Source organism: Zalophus californianus, chromosome 10, assembly GCF_009762305.2.
Source record: "Zalophus californianus isolate mZalCal1 chromosome 10, mZalCal1.pri.v2, whole genome shotgun sequence".
Classification (NCBI taxonomy): domain Eukaryota; kingdom Metazoa; phylum Chordata; class Mammalia; order Carnivora; family Otariidae; genus Zalophus; species Zalophus californianus.
Genome location: NC_045604.1, coordinates 57,155,372 through 57,180,390, shown reverse-complemented (window position 1 = coordinate 57,180,390; position 25,019 = coordinate 57,155,372). Strand labels below are relative to the sequence as shown.

At 36.6% G+C, this 25,019-nt stretch overlaps 1 protein-coding gene across 6 annotated transcripts in view; it reads right to left on the bottom strand.

Annotated features, from left to right (window-relative positions):
- Nucleotides 1-18,396, bottom strand: part of CCDC181 (coiled-coil domain containing 181) — a 35,357-nt gene extending 16,961 nt beyond the window's left edge. For 2 of the 6 annotated variants that reach the window (XR_003523402.2, XM_027613878.2), the window contains exons 1-3: nucleotides 18,161-18,396; nucleotides 12,673-12,812; nucleotides 8,977-9,924 (exon numbers count right to left, since the gene is read on the bottom strand). Coding sequence is in view for 5 of the 6 variants with exons in the window: in XM_027613878.2 (XP_027469679.1) it covers nucleotides 8,977-9,924; nucleotides 12,673-12,812; nucleotides 18,161-18,374 (1,302 nt within the window). In the remaining variant the exon portion in view is untranslated. Of the gene's footprint in view, nucleotides 1-8,976; nucleotides 9,925-12,672; nucleotides 12,813-16,663; nucleotides 16,740-18,160 lie in introns of those variants that run through there. The other 4 variants (XM_027613877.2, XM_027613879.2, XM_027613880.2 and 1 more) reach the window with 4 other exon arrangements.
- Between the last annotated feature and the right edge of the window lie 6,623 nt (nucleotides 18,397-25,019).

Sequence of the window (25,019 nt, the reverse complement as noted above, 5' to 3'; positions counted from 1 at the left end):
AAACAGATTACACAGAAGATATCAGCCAAAGTACAGATAATGCAGTTACCAAAGAGAACAATGAAATGATGCCTTAGAATAGAGTATAGCAGCCCAACCCAGCAAATATTTTGTTGGCCATAAACAAGGAAAGCCTTCCCCTGAAACCAACTAAAAAATATTTAAAAGCCTTAGCATTTACACACAGTCTTGAGCAAGTATATAAATAAAAACCATGCCTTGAACAAGTACATAAGCAAAGGCAAATTTATTTCTGAGGATCCTGATATGAGAAAAGTGTATCCCAGCACCAAAAGTAAGTGACACCCAGAAAAGAGGATCAAAATAAAAACTATTTATGAGTCACAGCAGTTAAAAGATTACTTAGTTCATTAGTGAAAAGACAATGAAATTATATAAAGCCTCTTATTTAACACTTATAGAAATATACAAATACACTTATACATGTATATGGGTATATAGCCACATTATATAGTTCAGTCATTCTCAAATATTATTTTGAATTGTCACAAAGTTCTGCATTAGCAGATCCCTTTAAGTATTGTTATATACCTAAACCAAGTAACCTGAATCTGCCTGTTATAGTTCAGATAGTAGTGATCAAGTAAGCTAAACTTTCAGTGTGCATTTTTTCAGATTCCTGTCTGAGTGTTCTATAAGTTACACACTCCTACTAACTTTCTCATCTTCTTCTGGTAATATGGATTCCTTATTTAAATGCCAGAAATTTCCCTGATAATCCCTACAGATTCCTATACCATTTCTCAATAGATGCCAAGAACACAGATTTTGACTCCAATTTTGCTATCAACAGGTTGAGTGATTTTGGTAAAATTAATTAAACTTGTAAACTATAGCTGCCTTATCTGTAAAAGGATCTTTAAGGATTCTTCTAATTGTAAAATTCTATTTACCTGTGATTCTACTAAGGTTTGGCATTTACAGTCATTTTGTGGTTCAGTTTAATACCATTTAGGTATCCAGTAAAAAAAAGAGAATTGGGGCACTGATTTAAGTAATTTAGAGAAAATTCACCAGCATATTTAGTACCTGGAATTTTCATTAATAAAATAGAATTTTATTTAAGTGCTATGAAAAAAGATTCAAAATGAAGTAAGCATTGCTAAGAAAGTCACTCAAAAGAGTTAAAAGGACACTGAGGAAGTAGGACCAATGCAGGTCTCCTGTTCAATTCTCAGAACAAAAGGAACTTCTGACTCTTGTCAATTGCATCCCAAACTCCCTCCTTCTACTTTGGACTGAAATAGAGATAATATAACTATCTATTCGCTAAATAGCCAATTGTGTATTAGGTAGTCAATGTAAACTATCTTTCAGAACAAGTTTTTGTGGTTTTTGTCTTTATAAGCCTGCACTCCCTGCTGACAAGTCAAAACACTTTTCATTTTGGTTGACTCTGTTTCCTGGGTTGCAATCCCTAAGACTCCAAACAAATGCTCTGTTTGTTTCACAGCCTCTTCTTGATCAACATTACTTGGCATAGATGGTAGGATCCAAAGTGCCTAAACTCTGTCCCTAGTGCTGCCACAGATTTGAGTAAGGCACCAAGAGTCCGTTGCAGTCTGACATAGCCTTGGTAGCTTCAAGTCACAATCATAAATCCTCTTGGTCCTGCACCTCCACCTTGGCCAAGGTTCAGGCCTTTATTTGGGTATCCTCTGGTGCTGGCTTCTGTCCTCACGCATTTTCTTTTAAGATTTTATTTATTTATTTGACAGACAGACAGAGAGAGAGCACAAGTAGGCAGAGAGGCAGGCAGTGGGAGAGGGAGAAGCAGGCTTCCCGCCAAGCAGGGAGCCCAACGTGGGGCTCGATCCCAGGACCCCGGGACCATGACCTGAGCCGAAGGCAGCCGCTCAACCGACTGAGCCACCCAGGCGCCCCTGTCCTCATGCATTTTTGAGGGGAGGATTCTATCTTCACTCATTTTGAATGGAATATTTGGGTTTCAGGTTCTTGATAAGTACTCAATTATGGGAAATAATTCTGCTAAGGCGCTTCTAATAATCAGCACCCTACTGAAACTCCTGCAGTACTTATGTTAAGGAATATAGCCCTTCTTGCTGTGAATTTTTGCCCCATTGGATCAAATTACCCAAGATGATTTAAAACTTCTTTGACCAAAATGGGCACTTTGGATATCCTAAAATTAGTTTACCTGCATGCACAACTGGAAAAGGGTTATAAAGACAATCAAACGGGATGTCTATTTCAGTTGGTACCTGGGAGCTTTTGAACATATTCAGGATTCTAAAAATCTCCTCTTTACAAAATACCATTTCTAAATTAACTGAAGCAAACAAACAATTTTCAAAAGACCCATCCTCTTTGTCTCATCTTGTTCCCTTCCTCTTCCTTCTTTGTCTCTGGGCATGCAACATCCATCCTGCACCAAGGTCCTGCCTTTGGAGACATCTTCCTCTTTCCCTCTGCACCATCTTCACTTCCTCTGTACTCTCCTCCATTTCCTCATTCCAATCTTCTTGTCAGAATTCTGGGGACAGCTCTAAAAGGATCTCACAGCACACAAATAAAAATCCTTAGTAAAAGACTCTGGTCATCTTAGCAGTTAACCTTAACTTAGTCCATCTGCCAGAACACAATTTGGATCCAGCTATTCTTTTGAGTTTTGTACCTGAATCATGGCATGAATTTTAAAATGACACTATAAGGTTTCTGTCTGTCTGTATCTATCTATATGTTACAGTGATATATTTTCTCTCTGATGGCATTGCCAAAGTTAATTTATATAAGGGCTCTATTTAATTGGCTTAAAGACAATGAAGTGCTTACAAGAATTAAGTATTCCAAAAATTCCCAGAAATACAAAAAACACTAACCCAAATGTTTTTCAAGTTCACATGATCTGAGATAGCCTTTAATAAATAAATGCTAGTTTAGTAGAGAACAAACTGATGGTTACCAGAGAGGAGGTGGATGGGGGGATGGGTTAAATAGGTGATAAGGATTAAGGACTGAACTTGTGACAAGCACTGGATGTTATATGAAAGTGTTAAATCAATATATTGTACACCTGAAACTAATATTATACTATAGGTTAACTAACTGGAATTTGAACAAAAACCTTAGTAAGGGTGCCTGGGTGGTACAGTCAGTTAAGCATTGGGCTCTTGGTTTTGGCTCAGGTCGTGATCTCGGGGTCTGGGATGGAGCCCCACAGTGGGCTCTGTGCTCAGCGTGGGGTCTGCTTGAGGATTCTCTCTCTACCTCTCCCTCTGCCCCTCCCCCATTCTCTCTCTCAAATAAATAAATCTTTAAAAAAAAAAACTTTAGTAAAAAGGGGAACCTGGGCGGCTCAGTCGGTTGAGTGTCCAACCCTTGAATTTGGCTCAGGTCATGATCTCAAGGTCATGAGATCAAGTCCCAGAGCATGGAGCCTGCTTAAGATTCTCTTTCCCTCTCCCTCTGCCCCTCCCCCTGCTCATGCGTGTGTGCACTCTCTTTCTCCCTCTCAAAACAAAAACTTGAGTAAAAAAATAAAAAATAAAATGCTAGTTTAAGTTTGCTAGTTTAATAAAAACAGGAATGTCTTCAGAGTTATCAGCATTAGACATAATGGAGATATACAACTTTTTCTACCTGAGTTTACTTAATCATAACATCTCAGGCTATCTCTTTCAAAACCTGTCAATAAAAGAAACAATTTAAGATGATGATTAGCTGTTTAATATTGTAATCCAAGTATAATTGCTAAAAGCAAGCAATTTAAATAAATTTAAATGAGATAAAACTTTATGCTAAGTTAAACTAGACAACAGATGTTCACTGCCCATCTAGATCATTTCCAAATAATATACTGAGATATTGATTGCTAAACCTAAGTTTATTTAGTTTTGGCTTTTAAATTTTTTACAGAGAGACCAAAAATATATAATATTTAGGTCTATTTAATAAACAAATTTATGCCAAAAAATAAAAGTACTATGAGGGGGGAATATACTTCTAGAAATTATGAAATGAAACATATATATAAATTGTCCAGTCCACAATTGTTTATTTCTTAGGTTTTACTAGGAATTAAGAATTCTAAGGGTTAAAAATTCTAATTAGTATTTGTGAAAATAAAACTACTAAAACTCAACAAGGAAGAAAAAGACTGTATATGAAAAGCAGGCAGGGAAAGTAGGGTGTGTGGTTTTGGTAAAAGAAGGTATGGGAAATGGAAATGCATTTTGTTGAGGGAAATTAAAGTGATTTTGTCCTAAAGCTGGTTATTTCAGAAAGAGAAAGAATAACAAGACAAACTAAAATAGACACAGAGGTTTATAGGAAAGAAATCTTGGAAAAGGAATTTTATGTGTAATCAAGCTGGCCAAGATTAAAATGAATTTATTTAAAGTTCCGTTTCAATATCAAAAGTACACTAGTTCAAAATTTTGGTTTTCTCTGTTAAAAGGACAAAATTTTCTCAAATTGTTGTCCTTTTCTTGATAACAGATTGTACACAAAGTTTCTTTACTTCTAATGTAATCTGCCTAGGAAACAGATTCTGTTTTGTCTTTATCACATCTTTGATTACTTGGGAAAGCTGAATCTTCTCTAAGGAGAACAGCTAAGGCTTTTGTAGCTATGTATAATCTTCTGTATTTGTCCCTGAAGATTATTTTGGTTAGATGGATAATTAAGTATTGTTTTATAATTTTCTGTGATCCTATTGGGTTAAGTGTCCAAACCTTTTGATATTTTCTACAAATTCCCCAAAATCAACTTCTAAATGAGGTCTTTTTGATCTGCAAAATTCCATAGGACCTATTAGGCTTATTTGATATGTTAAATCACATGGGAAGCATTGTCAAATAATAAATAATACTATACTTTCTTCCTATAACATCTGTATAGGCATACATTGTTCCAAAAATTGTGTGAAATTCCTAGAAATCTGAGTATTTCCTCATATAATGTTATCAGTCACCATTTTAAAACATATGTCACAAAAATAAGCAACTCCCATTGCAAACTCCACTATCATACTCATCATACTCAGCATCTGTCTTCCAGTATATTAACCTTTTATGAAACCCTCTTGCTGACTCCCCCAAATGTCATTATTGCATACTATCATTCTCTAAGCCCTGCTACTCTGTTACCCTTACCTTCTGATGACAGGGACACCTTCCCTTACCCTCTGGGACCTTTGAAATATGGCAGTTGGATTTTGTCCAGCTGCCACCATCTCAAGAATGCAACTATGCTTTGTAATGGTTTGTATGTTTTCTCATTGTGTAGAAGTCTTTCCTAGTCATAGCGCTATGGCCTCAGCTCTACGGTAAATATTACTGGAGAAAATAACTCCAAACTGGGGAATACCTTCAGAACTTCACAATGACTGAGGGAGCCATTCCACAGAACAAATATTACAGGCCATTTGCCATATCTGGCCAATATTACAACATTTCAGTACTCTGGCACTGTAGGACAAAGACAAATGGAATAAAGACCCAATTGACAAAACTCATTGAATCTTTCAGTCTGCCTTGGTCTAAAGCCCTTCCCTTGGTATTATTTAACCTAAGATCCACTCCATATGGTAAACACTAATTGTCTCCCTTTGAAATCATTACCAGAACACCTATGAGGATGGACCAAGAGATGTATGAGCTTACCCTACTGAAAGGAAATTTCCTAATCTATTGCAAAGATCTTATCAAGGTCCTTGGAAATAATACCAGCCTCATAGAGCAATCTTTCCCCAGTACACTCATAGGAGACAAAGATCTTCAACATCATAATCTCCCACCTGGAAATTTGTTTACTGGAAATGTCACCTTCACAAGGATGCCCTCCAACCTCACTGGAAAGGACCATCTCAGGTATTGTTAACTAACCCCTGTGCTGCTAAATTTAAAGGCACTGACCCGTAGATTAACATTTCTCTTTTAAAAAAAAAAAAAGGTATCTTCACCTGATGGACATCCTCACTGAAGATCTCAAACTAAAAATATCCAGACCCACTCAAAATCAACAATCTGGACAAGAAGCACATGGTACCTGAAGTAGACAGCTTTCCTGAGTCATGACCAAGCTTGTATAACCTCACAAAAGACTCCTACTAATGCTTAATGTTCAGGAAATATTTGGGATAATTCTTCTTGTAGTAGGCATTTTAGCACTCTTGTTATTCCTACTTGTAGGATTTTGAATACTTGAATTTGATTGTTTTTAAAACATTAAATACCTTCTGATCCTGCATATTACTACCCAAATTAGAGGAACTAAGTGGTAGACAAGTGCCATAATTCAAACAACCCAAGCCATAGTAAATTCTATCTGGTAATCCTTCTGGCTGTTGAGTATGTCTTTCTCAGCCCACTATGGAAGATCAGGAGACTCTTGGTCATCTCATTTATAATTTCACCCTTCTCCCTAATTTCACTATAAACCAGATTGCACCCTCTGATCTCACCTATCTAGTTAAAATAGTTTTGCCTCCCAGAAAAGGAAATCCCCTTTGCTTCACTTCAACCACCCAAAAAGCTAGGGAAAAATATTTCTAATGGTCCAACAATTTATCAAGAGCTACAATCCTCTTATATTTGGCTCTTGCAGAAATGCCAAGGCACAAATAACAAGTGTTCTCCAATAGGCACTTGTAGCTGCAGGACCACCCTTGCAAAAGATTCTTTCAGCTAACAACGAAACACACAGCTACCCTCTTTCTGTCTGTTAAAGTAAAACAGACCCCTGGTTTTCTCCTACCATACCCTCTATACCAAAAAATTAGTCCATAAATAAACAGATCTAAGCAGAGACACTTTGCACTCCTACAGGATATATTTTTGCCTGCATTTACAGGGAAGAATCTTGGGCATATGACTACCTAGATAGCTGGAGAATGGCAAGACAGTGCCTCCTGGGATGTCTAACTTCCCCTTTTTCTGTCCTTAAATTGATTACTAAAGGAGACCATATAGGAACTAAGCATAGAACTAAAAGAAGTCTCTCCACTAAAAGAACTGAAAGATGATGATCATCCAGACCCATCCAGACCACTCTGAATATAAAGATAATAGTTGTGGGCATTCTCAAGGCTGTGGTCTCCCAAGAGAGATAAACCTTAGGGAAGGGGCCCAATTTGGGAGGATCTTCAGTTGCTGGTTTGGAACAGGTACTGCTTAGAATGAGTACATGATCAGAAATCTTTCTTGGACCATCAGCAGAATTGCCAGGTCCACTCCCTAGCCATTAGAGCCAGGGGACGTCTCTGGATACTTTATCTCATGTTGTCCTCCATAATAGCATAGCATTAGGTTATTCACCTGTGACCCTAGGTGGAGTCTGTGCCATCACTAATACTTCTTGCTGTACATGGATAAGTACTTCCCATCAGGTAGAATTGGAAACTGCTAAGATTTTCAAGCTTGCTAAATCTCTAATCCCATCCTCTAAAATCTTTGGTTAGATTTCAGATTCTCAGGTATTTTTAGCTGGCTCCTGACCAGAATTGGGACCATTTTAAGATCTGGGCTACAAATTATCTTACTTATCGTTGTTTTAATTTCTTCCATATTCATTATTATCACACTGTTAATGCTTTTCATGGCCAATGTTTCAAATCCTGTCAGAACTCAGATAATGTTTGTTCAAAGACTCAAAACCATTCATCAGGTCTACCCTTTGAGTGAAAAGAAAAGAGAACCTAATTGAATTCTAAATCTTATTTCCTCAAACCTCCATGTTACTCAAATGTAGTTGTAAGACTTTCATCTAGCATGCTTATTGAAATATCAAGCATCAACTACTATGAGACTCCGCCCTCCAGGAGACATGATGGGGCCAGAGCAAGTTGCAAGTTGCCAACCACTCTGACAATGAAATGAGATTGCATGATCATAAAAATTTGTCATTGGTGCTTTCTTACTAGAAAGATCTTGATGAGGAGGGGGAAATTTGAAAGAAGATTCAAAATGAAGTAAGCATTGCTAAGAGAGCCACTCAAAACAGAGTTGAAAGAACATTGAGGAAGTAGGGCCTATGTATGTCTCCTATTTCAAGTCTCCTGTTTCAATTCTCAGCCTACCATGAACTTTTGACTTTTGTCCGCTGTAGCTTGTCATTTGCAATCCCCACCCACCCACCACCTGGTACTTTGGACTGAAATAATGTAACACCTGTTAGCTACATAGCCAATGTGTATTAGTCAGTTTAAACTCTGCCATCACCAATCATAATTCTTTCAAAACAAGTTGTGTAACCTTGTGGGTTTTGCCTTTATAGGCCTGCACTCCCTGCTCACTATTCAGAGCACACTTTTGATTGAGGTTGACACTGTGTCTCCTGGATTGCAATCTTACCTAAAAGCTCAAATAAATGCTTTGGTTACTTCACAGCCTCTTCTTGAGCGACAGAACAAAACCTTCATCATCATCATCAATCATCATCATCTGGGATTCCATATGGCACTTTGGAAATACTTTGTTAAGGTTATTAAGCTCTATTCTTAATCTAAAACTAAAATCCCTGAAATCAAGGAATTGTGGGTTTGGAAGATATGTGAAAACACATACACACGTAAATCAGAGAATTATAATTCAAATCTACCCATTGCCGCCCAAATCCGAACAAATTTGTGCCTTCATTTTTCCACCTGACATCTGATTTTCACCTTATCACACCAAGGCTACTTTCAGCAGTCACTTCTCTGAGCCTCATCTTTAAAATGAAAGGACCAGATGATGTCCTCACTGAGATCTCTACCTCTAACACAAGTCATTCGTTACGATGTTCTGTGAGCCTTACAAGAAAGGACCAAGATAATCATGGTGTTTATCCCATAAATATGCATTCTTCATATTTAACCACTTAATCTAACAATAGAAAAACAAAACAAGCAAACAAATATATCCAATAGTTTGAGGAACCATTCTAATTCCTACTGCATTTATAAAACATGCAAATATATTCTGCTTTTAATATGATGCACCCTTATGTTCTCACCTCTCTCTTTAGCTTTTCTCTCTTTTGTTCTAGCCGTTTTTGCAGTTCTTTTTGTCTAGGGGAAAGACAATATGTTGAGGTCACTGGAGATATATTTGCAGACTGTGTCCTGTGATTAGCTTTTCCATTCCCCTTACTTCGATCTGAGTTGACAGCAGAGCTTGGACGAGTCTTGGGGTTGGGGGGCGGCTGAGGGATATAAGCCAGTGGCTCTTCTGTTGATGAGTAAGCAATAGCATGAATCTTTGCTATAGGCTCTTCTTTCTTAGCCCCATTGACATTTGAGTTGGAAGATCTGGGTGACAACTGGTGAGGTTCATTTTCTGTACTATTAGCATTAATGGGGGGCAAAAACCCCTGACTCTCAATGTCTTGTAAATTTAGAAGTTCAAACTTTCCATCTTTCTCTACTAGTATTTTCCTATCCTTGTTTTCTTCACAATTTCCGTCAGTTAGTGACAGGAGCACATTTTCTTGTCCAAATTCATTGGAAATACATAACTGTGACAGTTTTCCTGACATACTACTTTCATTTTCAAAATAATTTTTGTGAGTATCAGTGTCTTCCAGTGGAGGAACTTCCAGATCAACTAATTTATCTTTGAACTTAAGTTTTCGCTCCCTTTTATCATTCACAGGTTCTTGATTCTGTAGAATCTTGTTGGCTTGTATAATTTTCTCCATAATATATCTCCTTACTTCCTCATCCTCTTCCTCTTCCAGGTCTCTCTGGCTTTCCACTTTGGATTCCTGGAAAGAGTTTTCACTGTCTGAATCTGATATGGGATCCAAAGGTTGAATACTTGGTACAGAAATGAAGTCATTTCTTCTTGGTGAAAGCTCATCCTTCGAAGATTTGTCAGGATCAGAATGTTGTTTGGTGTGTTCTACTTCTGTTTCATTGTCTTTTAATTCTTGGTTAATATTCTCTTCATTCCCACAAGCCACCTAAAAAAAATATGAAGTTTTCTTGAGTAAAAATTAAGACTCTTTGTCCATTTACATGTAGATAATCCAAAATGAATTTCATATTCATACAATATATTTTATGAATGGGAAAATGTACAAGTTTTCTATTTTATACTTTGCTCTTAATATTCTAATTCACATTTATGAGCACCCCAAGGGAAATATATGTGACATCAGCACTTTGGGAAAAATTTAACCCTAAATCTGAATTTGATGTTGCTAAGTGCTATATTAATATTTTTTAAATGTTCATGCTAATGAATGAAAGGGTAACTACAAATAAGACATTTCAACATTCTTCCTCTATAAAGTTTTCCTCCCTTTAAATTTTCAGAAGAAAAATATTTTTAATGTTTTCTCCTTATAATATTTGCATTCTTCAAAAAAGTATATTTCTCTCCAGAGTCATTACAACATCAGTCTTTGGTCAAGTTCTAACCATTTTGAGGTTCTTATAATCTTTTCAGATTATTATTGCTGCTACTTTCTGCAGGATCTATATCCAAATTCCAGGCTAATTTTCATCTCTGGATGACATTTTCCTTCCTCAACTATCCTCAGAGGCCCCAATAATCTATGCCAAACACCATCATATAACTTGGTTTTACATTAAAAAAGCATAATTCCTTTCTCTCTCTCTCTCTCTCAAATAAATATCTTTTAAAAAAAAAAGTGTAATTCCACATGAACAGTATTCCACATAGACCAATGAACAATTCCACATAGACCAATATTATCACATCACAAAACCCTATGCTACATCTGCTGTTTCTAATTAAAGGCTTCCTACCTAATATCTCTCCCCCATACAAACATACTCACCAACCAAACAAACCCTTCACCTTGCAATATTTTTTTCTTTTTCTCAGACAACTCTCTTCCTCCTAAAACAATTCTATGGGAGGTACTACTTGTTGCTCTCTTCAACCCCTTAAAATTCTCTTCCTCTTTTACTTGCTCAAAGGTCATCTTTTCTGATAGCCACCTCTTCCTAACCTGCACAGCATTGCTAGATGTCTGATGAGCAAATAAACCTGGCCCATTAAAATCTCTAACAAATAAGATTAAACTAAGATTTCAGCTTTGAAATTGGTTTTTTTTAAGCCATATTTGACTCCGTGGTTCATTCTGACAGTATCTGTTTCCTAATTATTCTTTGACTTTCACTTTTTAAAACCCACTGCAAAAGAAGTCGAAAAAATAAAAAATAAAAAGCCCTCTGCAATAAAACTACCACTTCTTACAAGGAAATTTTCCCCCAGCCCTCACCCTATCTCTTTCTCTGTCATCCGATTTTCCTGCCAGGCTCCAAGGAAGACATGCTTATAATCATCCACTGGAATGGGTAAAATTGATGAGAGCACTCTGTTTTGACCACTGCTTTATCCCCAGCACCCAGAACAGCCTCTGATACATGGCAGGTGATTATAATATTTTCTAAATGAATTGAGAAATGAGAAAATGAATCATGATCATCACTTCTCTAATTCTAGCACTCTGTGCTCTGGACCTCACACCCCTTCAGGAACGAGACTTTGGTTCAACCTTACCACTGGGTACCTCTGCCTGTATTCATCCTGATTATTTTTCTGTTAAAGATGCATAAAACTGCCATTTAAAGGCCATCTTAGAAAAATCTTGACTTTTTACTCTGTTGCCTTTTTCACATACAATCCCATTTATCCTCTCCATTACATAAGAAAGCAAAATGTGACTAAGAGAAACTTGTGATGTAAGACTTGCTGCCTTCTTTCTCTTATACTCATTTCCTTAACCTTCTTCAATCTGACTTCCGGTGTAATTACTGAGCTCTTAGTCCTTCTAAAGTCACCTATTCTTACATGAATCTTACATCTTTTCTTCATTACTTTCCTATATATTGACTCTAACTTCAAACATATATACATAAGCATATATACACATATTTATATACACACACATATATGTGCACACAACTTATGTATAGATACACATACACACCATATACATGTATATAAATAAATATAAAGAGAGAAAAAAACTGTGATCTAGGAATTGGTTCATTTTCCTGGATTTCCGTTCTATGTGTCTGATAAACAGTATACGATCATATTTAATGGATCCACTTTTTCCTAATCTGCACAGCATTGCTAGGTGTCTGATAAGCAAATCTAGCAATCCACTTTTTCATAAAGGTAGTCCTATGACTGTTTTGACTCTACATTCTTCTCTATATTCATTCCCCTGAAGAGCTAATTCAGTCTTAAGGTTTCAAATATTAGCTGAAAGACCATGTTTTTTGAGAATTTGCTTTATTTTCATTTATATTAAAAGTATAACTCCATTACATTAAAAGTATAACCACCCTTTCATTTATATTAAAAGTAAAACCCCATTTTACCCAAGTTTATATAAGTAGAAATTAACTGTACTTGTTTTTATTTTTGGTACAATAAATCATATTTATTTATATTATATAAATTATAAGTTTTAATTATAATTTAAATTTTATTAAGTGCTAACTTAATCCCTGTTCTCTCACTAATTACCCTCACCTTAGGACACAACATATAAACTCTTTATGCCTCAATTTTCTCATCTCTAAGGTGGAAATAATGATACTTGTTCTATTTTTATCAAAGGAATTTTGTGAGGTTTAGATGACATTATATATGCAAAACTCTTCAAGAATTACAAAGCACTTTGTTAATGATATTATTATGAATGCTGTTGGCAATTTATATATACCTCTATTATGCTGGCACCACTTTTTTCTTTTTCATTAATTAACCATTCCAGGTCCTTTTCAAAGTCGTCTTCATATTCTCCACTTTCTTTTGAGTCCATATCTTTATTTTCATCCATTTTCTGTTTGTTAAAGAATAATGCTAGAAGATTTAAAAAGATAAGGTATATGTTATGTCACCTTTAGGGGGAGTAAGGAGTATGGAGATTAATATGATAAGCTAATCAACACACAGAAACATAAAACATGGAATGTTCAGAATAAACACATATCTGTATACCCTAAAAGAGAGACCAACAATGGCCAGACATTTTCTAGATGTACAGCTCCTAAACACCATCTCCACCCCCCATTCCTGGAATCCTCATTTACAAGGAGACTAAAAAAAGGTGGATAAGAAGACTATCTGAGGCTTAGAGCAGGATTTTCCACATCCCCTGCCATCACTGAAACGCCTTGCCCAGATCAGAGCAGATGACTCAGCTTGTAAGTCACACTCATTCACATGTTTTTATGCTCCAATAAAAACAAATACAGGTATCCTCTGCTCTCTGAAAGTAGAGCATTCCTATGAAATCTTTTAAAAGCTAAAATGGCATAAAGCAAAGAAGCAATTACTGCTTCATAAAAGCAAAAATCCTCTTCAGATTTCTTTCAGTGAGCAAAAACAGGTACTGATGTGGGTCTTCTGTAAAAGAGAAGTAAACTTTCAAATAATGGAGGAAACCTGAATATCAATTCCCATCCTCAGTTTTTTAATCCTTCTAGTAGTTTATATGGCATAATTATAATTTGTGATCTGAGAGCTTTTCAACTAAGTTGATTCTCAACAATTGTAAATGCTAGTTTCCATAAAAGTCAACTGTTTTCAACTCTAAATGAGATATATTTTTCACCAAAAAAAAAAAAAACAAAATGTGATGCCTAAAACTATCTGGAAACAGTGACAAATAAATAGGGATGTCAGATGAAAGTTAATAAGTGTTTGTGAAAATGATGTATAAATTCAGTCATTTTTAAGAGAACAATTCTAAAGTTATCTACAAGTTGAGGTCAGTTCCTAGCTCTGAGAATTGTTTTGCATATAATTTTTCAAACAAAAGAAGCAAATAAATCTGTACCTATAATGTGTATATGTGGGTGAGCATACCATATATATGTGTGTGTGTATATATATATACATATATATATATATTACAGTTTTGACAAACATTTGTTAAACACCTATAATATTCCTATATACATTCCCATAAAGATTATAAAATAGACCTATGCCCTTGAGGTATTTCCTGTATGGTACAGAATAAACAAAACCCATAAATTTAAAATGTAGATAAAAACAAGTTTAAATGCATGTAAATGGAATAAAGATATATATATATAGAGAGAGAGAGAACATTGGGAGGAAGAATAAAAAAGCAATTAACTCAGTCTAAAGTAGGAAATACCAAGGAAAGCTGAGATGGGCTTTGAATACTGAGTACAAGAGTTTATTAGTTATTTTAGACAAAGAGAACAACATGAGAAAGAGCAAACAAACATGGAAGTGCATGGAATTGTCCAGAGAGGCCTGAACATAATGTGTTCCTGAGGAAGAATCTTGAAGGAGTGATAAGAGGTCAATCTGATGTCAGATTATCTGTTCAAAAAAAAGGTTGAGGGAAAATTGTTTATGTGGATCCAATTGTCAAAAAGCAGCTAAAGGTAGAAATATATAGCAATAATCTGCACATTTTCCACCATTAACTTAAACAAAAACAAAACAGCAATGCTTTCTAAATGTATGTAGTTTTTTAGATTCAGTCTCAAAAGAGCTATAGAAATCTCATCTTCAGGGTCTCAAACACCTGGGACCCTGTTTGTATACCTGTTTCTATACCTAGGAGCCTTCTCTTGCTCCTACACCAAGAATAAGTTACCTAAAACCCTTTTTGGAGGCAGAAAGTACAGATGTCAAGAACACATTATTTAGGATAGAAAATGAGAGATATTTTGTCTGAATTAATAAATTATCCACAAACTTTGTTTTGGCCATTGGCTTCCTGTACTATCAGCAAACCTTTGGCTAGACTACCTAAACTGGTGCCAATTTTGCTGAAGGGAGATATGCATTATTTTCCTTCCATTGTTCACCATCAATAATAGTGAAAGCATGTGGGAGAATATCTTTCCACTAGCTGCACAAGCACTAGCTAAGTAAAGAGATGAGGCTTTTCAATACTGTGTATGAAAAACATTGTAACAGGTTTTAGTGAACAGAAGGTTCAAATGAGTTAAAAGAATGATGAGGACACCCAAAATGTAAATAAACTCCAAGCTAAGACTATGTGTGAGACATACAGAAAGTGGGAAGCACTGTATCCAGTTTCCTGTGCTACAATTTAAAGGTCAAAAGACAAGCTTGAACACATTCAGAGGCTAGCAAACCAGGAGAATGGGGGATAAAAGAGAAAGAAGGGAAGAAGGGAGGCTATGAGAGTAAAATACCTTAGAATCATACTCTGCAGAATACCTGAAAACCCTGGGAATATTATCCTAAAGAAGAGAAGATAACTGCTTTAAATTATTTTTTTTAAGATTTCATTTATTTGAGAGAGAGAGAGAGAAATAGAGAGAGCGGAGAGGGAGAGGGAAGAAGCAGACTCCTCGCTGAGCAGGGAGCCCAATGTGGGGCTCCATCCCAGGACCCTGAGATCAGGACCCAAGCCAAAGGCAGCTTAACAGACTGAGCCACCCAGGCGCCCTGCTTTACATTATTTAAATGGCTGCTAGGTAAAGGAGGATACCTTCAAATAGCAAAACTACTGTTAAAGGCTGGAAACTCAGGGACAAATTTTGGCAATTTAAAACAGAATTTACAGGGGCGCCTGGGTGGCTCAGTCGGTTAAGCATCTGCCTTCAGCTCAGGTCATGATCTCAAGGTCCTGGGATCCAGCCCCGCTACAGGCTCCCTGCTCAGCAGGGAGTCTGCTTCTCCCTCCCTCCCCATGCTCATGCTTTCTCTCTTTTTCTCTCTCTCAAATAAATAAATAAAATATTTTTTAAAAATAATAAAATGGGGCACCTGGGTGGCTCAGTTGGTTGGGAGTCTGCCTTTGGCTCAGGTCATGATCCTGGAGTCCCAGGATCAAGCCCCACATCAGGCTCCCTGTTCAGCGGGGAGTCTGCCTCTCCCTCCGCCCCTCACCCCACTCTTGCTCTCTCTCTCAAATAAATAAATAAAATCTTTTAAAAAATAATAATAATAAAATGAAAAAAATAAAAATAAAACAGAATTTAGATTTTAAACTTGTCCTGAAATGAAGTGAGCTGCCTATTAGAAGTGTTGCATTCCTTGTCAACACAAATAGCCTTAGAGCAAAACTGTTGAGCTAGATGACCCTTAAGATTTATTTTAAACTTTTTATAACCTGCAAATTAGCAAATAACTGCCAACTCATGAAAAGCAAGAGAATTTAAAATGAAACGCATAGTATCATGAGAAGCTTAATCTAAAACAAATGATCAATGCCTGAATAATTAAATCCAAGACTTAAAAAATTCTTGTCTGCTTCACTTAAATGTCATCTTTTCTCAAAATAGTGCTTGGTACTGGTACCCTTCCTCCACTCAAGACAAAGTTAGTTTTATGTACATGAATGTTAATCATTCAACCTAATTATTCAACTGAATAATTATAACTATTTCCAGTTATTAGTTGGACTATAATTCCTTCTAGATATTTATGTCTTGTATACTAAGAATACAAAATGGACTTTCTTAAAGAACTCAAAGTAAGGTTTCAATAATTTGTAAAGCAAAGGTTGAGAGCAATAATACTTTGAGGTAACCTAGAGAAACCAAATCAATACTACAGAGTGAGTTTATTTACCACTGCCTAGCTGCAGGACAGGCTAAATCACATCAACGGTTATGTCTAACTACTAATTAAAAGTAAGGGCACCATGGATGATGTAGCACAACCTAAAACTCATTGTGATCCAAAATACTTACATAAATAATACTGTTTTTCACAGTCACAAGTGCCTTAGGATAATCAGCTTTCTTTTCAGACCAGGGATCTTGGAATTTATAATTTTAAGATATTAAGGTTACATAACTAATTATTAGAATAAGATTTCTATGGAACTCTTCAGTGTTCTCCCTTAATTTTTTTAATAAACATAGTTCTGAATTTGTAAATAAACAGTTGCCCGAGGACTTTTGTTAGCTATTTACAGACTCTCACCCATGTGAAAACTCAAATTTAACACCAAAAAATCAGAATAAATAAAAATAAAATGATTACAAATCAAATATATTAGGTGTTATTAAATCATACGATTATACCATAATTTAAAAGAGGAAAAGCCACAGCTGCAGTGACTCTGAGAAATAAATGAAGATGCATTAAATTTGTACTGTCGCCTTCTCCTGTACCTTCAAAAACCTCATGGCTGGTTGCCAAGTAAACAAAGAACATAAATCATAAACTCTTGTTACCAAGTCCCTTAAGCCTTTTTCAAATGCGTCACAGGATATTCAATCCCCTTCAATTCTTTTAATCATCATCCCCAGGGTACTGGCCATATGGTACACAGTCATCATGCTGGAACACAAATGTATCCTACACAAACTGAATCACCTAACACTTACTCCTGTGAGTTTCACACATTTAAATTTCAATGTTTATCATCAGTAAAAATCTGCGTAAGTGGCTTAGATCAGAACCACCCTCTTAATAGGTTAACTGTAGTAAGAGACAGAAATTAATTCCTTCCCCCTGGGTCTCTGTTAAATCCCATGAGGGTATGTGACTGCAGATCTTTTAGTGTGAGTCTAAGCCAAGTCTCTATACACTTTTAACAACTTTCTTTCAGGATTCAGACATTCGAAAATAGCTTAATCTAATTCCTTGACTCCAGTCTTATCTCGTGGCCTTTTGAACATTGCCTTGTCTAAAATCTAAGAGAATTAAAAAAAAAAAAAAAACACTCAAAAAGAACGGTTTCAATAAAAAATAAGTACTAAAGCAAAAGCTAACCCCTAATAACATCATGAGACCATCTGGCCCATTCTTCTTGCTGCATTTTTCCAAACCGAAATCCTATGAGTAAAAAATTTTTAAATTCATACTCCGTCACAAAGTATGACAATGGTATGTTACACACATTAGGTGATAACTTTAATTTGTATCCAGGGTCCCCAGGTACCATCAACTAAATGAATACCTGAGCCTCTTCATGGAAGCTACCATTTCAGGAGTGATTTTTTTCTCCCAGGGATGAGAACTTTGAGAAGGGAAAGAAAATGATAAAAATGAGACTAAGCTACACTCAGACGGGTTTTCCCTCGTACAAACCAAGCAAGGTGTTGCCAGACATCCCCGCAGGTTCCGTGGAACCCGTACTCGGCAGGATCAGGCGCCAACAGGGAAGACTCTTCCCTCTCTTCTAAGCACCTATCCTCCCAGTTGTCCCAGACGTTTTACCCCCATACCCTCTCTCCCACCGTAAGTATCTCCACACCATCCTTCCGTTCTCTCCCTCTGCTTCCCCTCCTGCCTGTATAAGATGCAGCGGCTGGGGTCACAGAGATGGCCGGGTGAGTTCTCCTCTCTTCCTCTTTCTAAGCTCCGACAGAGAGGCGAGGGAGACCCCAGCACTGCTCCCACGGAGGAGAGGACCCGGCTGCCATAGAAACGGCGCGTCTCCGCGTCCTCCATCCGGGCCTCTTTTACTACGAGGGCGCGGTGGACCAGCGCAGGCGCAGAGGACAACCTGAGAACGCCTGCCCCTCCAGGCGCTCTTCCTAGAGCCTGCGGAGGACCTGTCAGGCTGCGGTTTCCAAGGAGACAAACAAGAAAGCCCTGCATCACGCACAAGATTGGCGGCGTGAGTCCAAATTGGTGAAGGATCACTTTCTTGGTTTTAAGTTTTCCCACGTGTAGCAGTCTCTCGCCAAATACGGAATTTTTTAAGAACAGTTTCTGGATATATATATTTCTGATGTTATTTTCTTCGCCGTTGGCCTTAGAATCATTTCCCTTTTCACTAGTAGGTACCAAATTGCTAACTAGTTACCAGATTTTTCACTCGAAGGTTCCCTCCCACGACCGCGAATGAAAAAAAAACAAATCCCAAAAGAGTGGTCAAAAGATGTATGCTCCAGCTTTCAAGCATGTCAAAATGGTCAACTAGGATTTTCTCAAATCCTCTTTAAAGATCGCCTTTATTATAAAGGGGAAGCAAGATGAATTGTATTTTTTTAAGATTTTATTTATTTATTTGAGAGAGAGGGCGAGGGAGCACAAGCAGGGGGAAGGGCAGAGGGAGAAGCAGACTCGGTGCTGAGCAGGGAGCAGGATGCCAGGCTCAATCCCAGACCCCTGAGATCATGACCGGAGCAGAAGGTAGAGGCTTAACGGACTGAGCCACCCAGGCGCCCCGCAAGATGGATTATTTTAGATTGCAGTAACAAATGATAAGATTTTAGAAATTGTCTATTCCCTGCCAGAAATAGACAAAAAACAGGGAGGAAATATGAAAATGTTTCCTCAGTACTCCACAATTTTCAGATTATTTTTTTGTTTGTTATTAGAATTTTTTATCACTTGGTACATTGGAGAGCATCTTTTATTCAAAGAGGGGTCATGTAAAATTCAGTTTTAAAGTATTCTCCAAACTGCAGAGTAAACTAAGTTAAAAAATAAAAAGATTTAAGGTTAAAATGGATTACAATATTGAGTGCACTTCCTAGCTGCCATGTATAACTTATAGTTCTAATGATTTAATGTTTCTTCTGCTACAGGACTTAGATCTTAGGCCAAACACTTGAAAAAGATAAAATATAAAAATTATTGAGTGTTTAAGGTTAAAGAAATTTTACTTCAATCTTCTTTAATAAGTATAGAATTACTACAAAAGCTATTATAACATCTAGTTTTCAGAACTCCTACTAATTTTTTTCCACTGATCCTCCCAAATATTTGTAAATGTTTTTACAAATGTAATGGTCTATAGCACCATTGTTCATAGTAGCCAAAAAGTGGAAACAATCCAAATGCCCATCAAATGATGAAAGCATAAATAAAATGTGATATATCCATACAATGGAATATTTTAAGCAATAAAAAGGAATGAAGTACTGATAAATACTACCACAGGGATGAGCCTTGCAAACCTAAACATTATGTTAAGTGAAAGAAGCTAAAAGCAAAAACCACATATTATATGATTCCATTTATATGAAATGTCCAGAAGAAGCAAATTTACAGAGATAGAAGGTAAATTAGTGGTTGCCTAGTGATGGTGTTGGCCTGCCATTGGGGGGAAAAAATGGGTGAGTGACTGCTTAAGGTTGAATTGTATGGTATATGAATAATATGCTAACGATAAAGGTGCCCCCCCAAAATATTATTGGAATAGTGGGCAAAGCATAACTAGAGAGATGAAAATATTTTTTAAAATAAGTTTTCAAGATTGATTAACATATAGATTCTGTCTCCTGTGCTTAAACTGATAGAAGATTTTAATTTCTAAGTCTAGATGTCCCTTTTATAAAACAGATAGTAACATTTGCCTTTAGGATTATGAAGATTAAATGAGGTAATCTGTGTGTTTAGCACAGTGCCTGATGTATACAAAGTGCTCAAAAATATGTGCCTATTATCCTTACATATTACGTATTATCATTACAGTGTTACATCCAAAAGGATGAAAGTAGGTTCTAAAATATCCTTAAATGTCCAAAACACACATAAGAAAAATTTTAAATTATGTGTGGAGTTCTATTTTCAAAGTCTTCCTACATTGTCAGGTTTTTTTATTTTACAAAAGATCCAGATGTTAATATATCAATTTCAAAGAAATGTATGTTAAACATGACAGTTTTAGAACTCTTGTGTTATGTACCTGAATGAGATTTAAAAGTGGGATGGAGGGGCGCCTGGGTGGCTCGGGTGGTTGAGCGGTTGAGCGTCCAACTCTTGGTTTCAGCTCAGGTTGTGATCTCAGTGTTGTGAGATAGAGCACTCCATCCAGCTCTGTGCTAGTGCAGAGTCTGCTAGAGATTCTCTCTCTCTCTCTCCCTCTGTCCCTCCCCCACTCTCTCTCTCTAAATAAATAAATAAAATCTTTAATTTAAAAAAAGTGGGATGGATAGGGAGTGCCTAGCTATCTCAGTCAGAAGGGCATATGACTCTTGATCTTGGGGTCGTGAGTTCAAGCCCCAACATTGGATGTAGAGATTACTAAAAAAAATAAGTAAACTAAAAAAGTGCCTGGGTGGTTCAGTAGGTTAGGCGTCCAACCCTTGATCTCAGTTCAGGGCTTGTGCTCAGGTCTTGATCCCAGGGTCATGAGTTCAAGACCCACATTGGGCTCCACTGTAGGTGTAGAGCCTACTTAAAAAATTAAATAAATAAATAAATAAATAAATAAATAAATAATTGGGATGGATAGCTGTAAAAATTCAGAAACACATCACACTTAAATGGAAGTCAGAATTCCAGTTACCACAACTAGTTAGGATCCAGTTGCACATAAAATAAGTATAAAAAGCTTGAAAATAGTAATAAAAAGTTATGACAAAGTTTTGAGCTAAGCCTGAGCCATTTGTAGGAGAGTCTGTCACAGTCCTTTCCTTTATTCTAATAAACTTAGGACTCTGAGTTCCCAGCCTGGAAATTAGAATGTGATCATTTCAAAGGAAGGGAAAGAGAAGAGGTGGGCTGTTGAAAGCAGATACACTGACACCAGAAAGAACTAGAGAGAGGTGGCTGACTGACATGCAGGGAGAAAAATAAAAAGCACTGAAATCGGAGACTACCTAGAATAAAACCAAAATCTTTGATTAGCTTTTTTAAGGGCGAGCAAAGATAAACACTAAATGACAACATTGTAAAATAATTCATAATCTGTGGTGAAAAACCTCAACTATTAAAAAAAGATTCATTCACTGTCATCTATTTAAGAAAGCCGAGAAATATGAGGTTTTCAATAACGATTCAATTTTTCCTGTTAAGTTCCTTACTTATGGGTCTGCCTGAGAGGTGAATAATTCCCAATCTATGCATGAAGGAGCTCACAGACTTATAAAGGAGATAAACTTAAACAAAGGGAACACAGTGTGACACACAAGGTGCAGATTTAGCTAAAAAATGGAGCTCAATTAGGAAAAGAGTGACAATAAATTCCTTTGCAAGTGTTGACATTAGAGCTGACTTTTGAAGAATGAAAAGAATTGCACAAGGGTGGAGCATTATACAGAGACATTAACATTCATGGGGGCATGGAGGCATTAACTAGTTAATTCTGGGATCTTTATGTAATTCAGAATTGCTGGTTTGACTCAAGATGAGGAGTGGCATAAAATGAATCAGTCCTTCATTGCCTCTGGCAGCCTCTGAGATATTTTAAGCATATTGTGAAAACAACTGCAGTTTCCATTAAAGCACATTGTGAAACAACGTTTCCATTAAAATGGATAGCATCTTTGGGAAAGTTAAGTGTATCATTCATTTCTTCTGAACTGTGAGTTCCTTAAAGCAGAGACTGAATTTTAGATCTCTTTGTATACTTAGCAGAACTGGCATTTAAATGTTTGATAAATATTTATTGAGTTGACATAACCGAATAAATGAACTAATTTTATCGTGAAAACCTTAATCATGTACTTTATATCAAATTTATAATTTCCTCCTAATACTTTATCTGCTCAGAAGCTATTGAAAGAATTAGTGTTTTGATGATCAGGGAGAAGAATACCTTTCTAAAATGTGGCATTTTATTTTTTATTTTTTAAAAAGATTTTATTTATTTATTTATTTATTTGAGAGAGAGAGAGCATGAGCAGGGGGAGGGGCAGAGGGAGAGGGAGAGAGAGAATCCTCCAGCAGACTCCCCACTGAGTGAGGAGCCTGAAAAAATGCTGGGCTGGATCCCAGGGTCCTGAGATCATGACCTAAGCTGAAGGCAGAGGCTTAACCGACTGAGCCATCCAGGCACCCCTAAAATGGGGCATTTTAGAAAGTGCAGAACTTTGGTAAGTTAGGATAATCAGAGCTACCATGAGACCGTGAGAGCACAGAACTGGCATGCAAGTGAGGAAGAAATGATGGAGAATGCTAATGACACATTTGTCAATTTTATAGAGTTCAGCAGATCACTGTACTCTTTACTTCTTCATACACATACCATTTAAACAACCCCATTTACTATAGCATCAAAAAGAATAAAATATTTAAGAATAAAGTTACCAAAGAGGTGAAAGATCTGTATACTGAAAACAATAAGGTACTAATGGCAGAAATTGAAGAAAATACAAATGATGGAAAGATCTCCATGTTCACGGATTAGAAGAATATTGCTAACATGTTCATACTACCCAAAGCAATCTACAGAGTCAATACAATCTCTATCAGAATTCCAATAGGATTTTTGCAGAAATAGAAAAAAAATCCTAAAATTCACATGAAACCACAAAAGACCCCAAATAACCAAAATAATCTTGAGAAAGAACAAAAATAAGGGTATCACACTTCCTGATCTCAAACTATATTACAAAGCTATAATAATTGACTTGATCCCCAAACCAGGAAAGGGCCACATCAAAAAAGAGAATTAAAGACCAATATCCCGGATGAACATGGATGCCAAAATTCTCATCACGATACTAGCCAATAGCATCCAACAGTACTTTAAGAGGATAATTCACCACAACCAAAGGGGATTTATTCCTGGGCTGCAAGGGTGGTTCAAAATTCACAAATCAATCAACGTGATACATCACAGTAATAAAAGAAAGGACAAGAACCATATTATCCTCTCAATTGATGCAGAAAAAGCATTTGACAAAATACAGCATCCTTTCTTGATTAAAACTCTCCACAGGGTAGGGATAGAGAACATGTACCTCAATATCATAAAAGCCACATACAAAAAGCCCACCACAAATATCATTCTCAATGGGGAAAAACTGAACATTTCCCCTAAGGTCAGGAACACGACAGGGATGCCCACTCTCACCACTATTGTTCAACGTAGTAGTAGAAGTGCTAGCCTCAGCAATCAGACAACAAAAATAAATAAAAGGCATTCAGATCAGCAAAGAAGAAGTCAAACTCTCACTCTTCACAAATGACATGATACTTTATGTGGAAAACCCAAAAGACTACACCCCAAAATTGTTAGAACTCATACAGGAATTTTGCAACATGGCAGGATATAAAATCAATGCACAGAAATCAGTTGCATTTCTATACACTAACAATGAGACAGACCAAAGAGAAATTAAGGAGTTGAGTCCATTTACAATTGCACCAAAAACCATTAGATACCTAGAAATAAGCTTAACCAAAGAAGTAATGGTTCTGTACTCTAAAAACTATAGAACACTTATGAAAGAAATTGAGGAAGACAAAGATAGAAAAACATTCCATGCTTATGGATTGGTAGAATGAGTATTGTTAAAAATGTCTACGCTCCCCAGAGCAAGCTACACATTCAGTGCAATCCCTATCAAAATACCATCAACATTTTTCACAGAGCTGGAACAAATAATCCTAAAATTTGTATGGAACAAGAAAAGACCAGAAAGAGCCAGAGGAATGTTGAAAAAGAAAACCAAAGCTGGTGGCATCACAATGCCGGACTTCAAGCTCTATTTCAAAGCTGTAATCTTCAAGACGGTATGGTACTGGCACAAAAACGGACACATAGATCAATGGTACAGAATAAAGAACTCAGAAATGGGTGCTCAATTCTATGGTCAACTAATCTTCGACAAAACAGAAAAGAATATCCAATGGAAAAAGGACAGTTTCTTCAATAAATGGTGCTGGGAACATTGAACAGCCACATGTAGAAGAATGAAACTAGACTTTTTTCTCACACCATACAAAGATAAACTCAAAACGGATGAAAGACTGAAATGTAATACAGGAATGCATCAAAATCCTAGAGGAGAACACAGGCAGCAACCTCTTCGACCTTGGATGCAGCAACTTCTTTCAAGATACGTCTCCAAAGGCAAGGGAAACAAAAGCAAAAATGAACTATTGGGACTTCATCAAGATAAAAAGCTTCTGCACAGCAAAGGAAACAGTCAACAAAACTAAAAGACAACCTATGGAATGGGAGAAGATATTTGCAAATGACATTTCAGATAAAGGGCTAGTATCCAAGCTCTATAAAGAACATATCAAACTCAATACCCAAAAAACAAATAATCCAGTCAAGAAATGGGCAGAAGATGTAAACAGACATTTCTCCAAAGAAGACATACAAATGGCCAACAGACAAATGAAAAATGCTCCACATCTCTTGGCATCAGGGAAATACAAATCAAAACCACAATGAGGTACCACCTT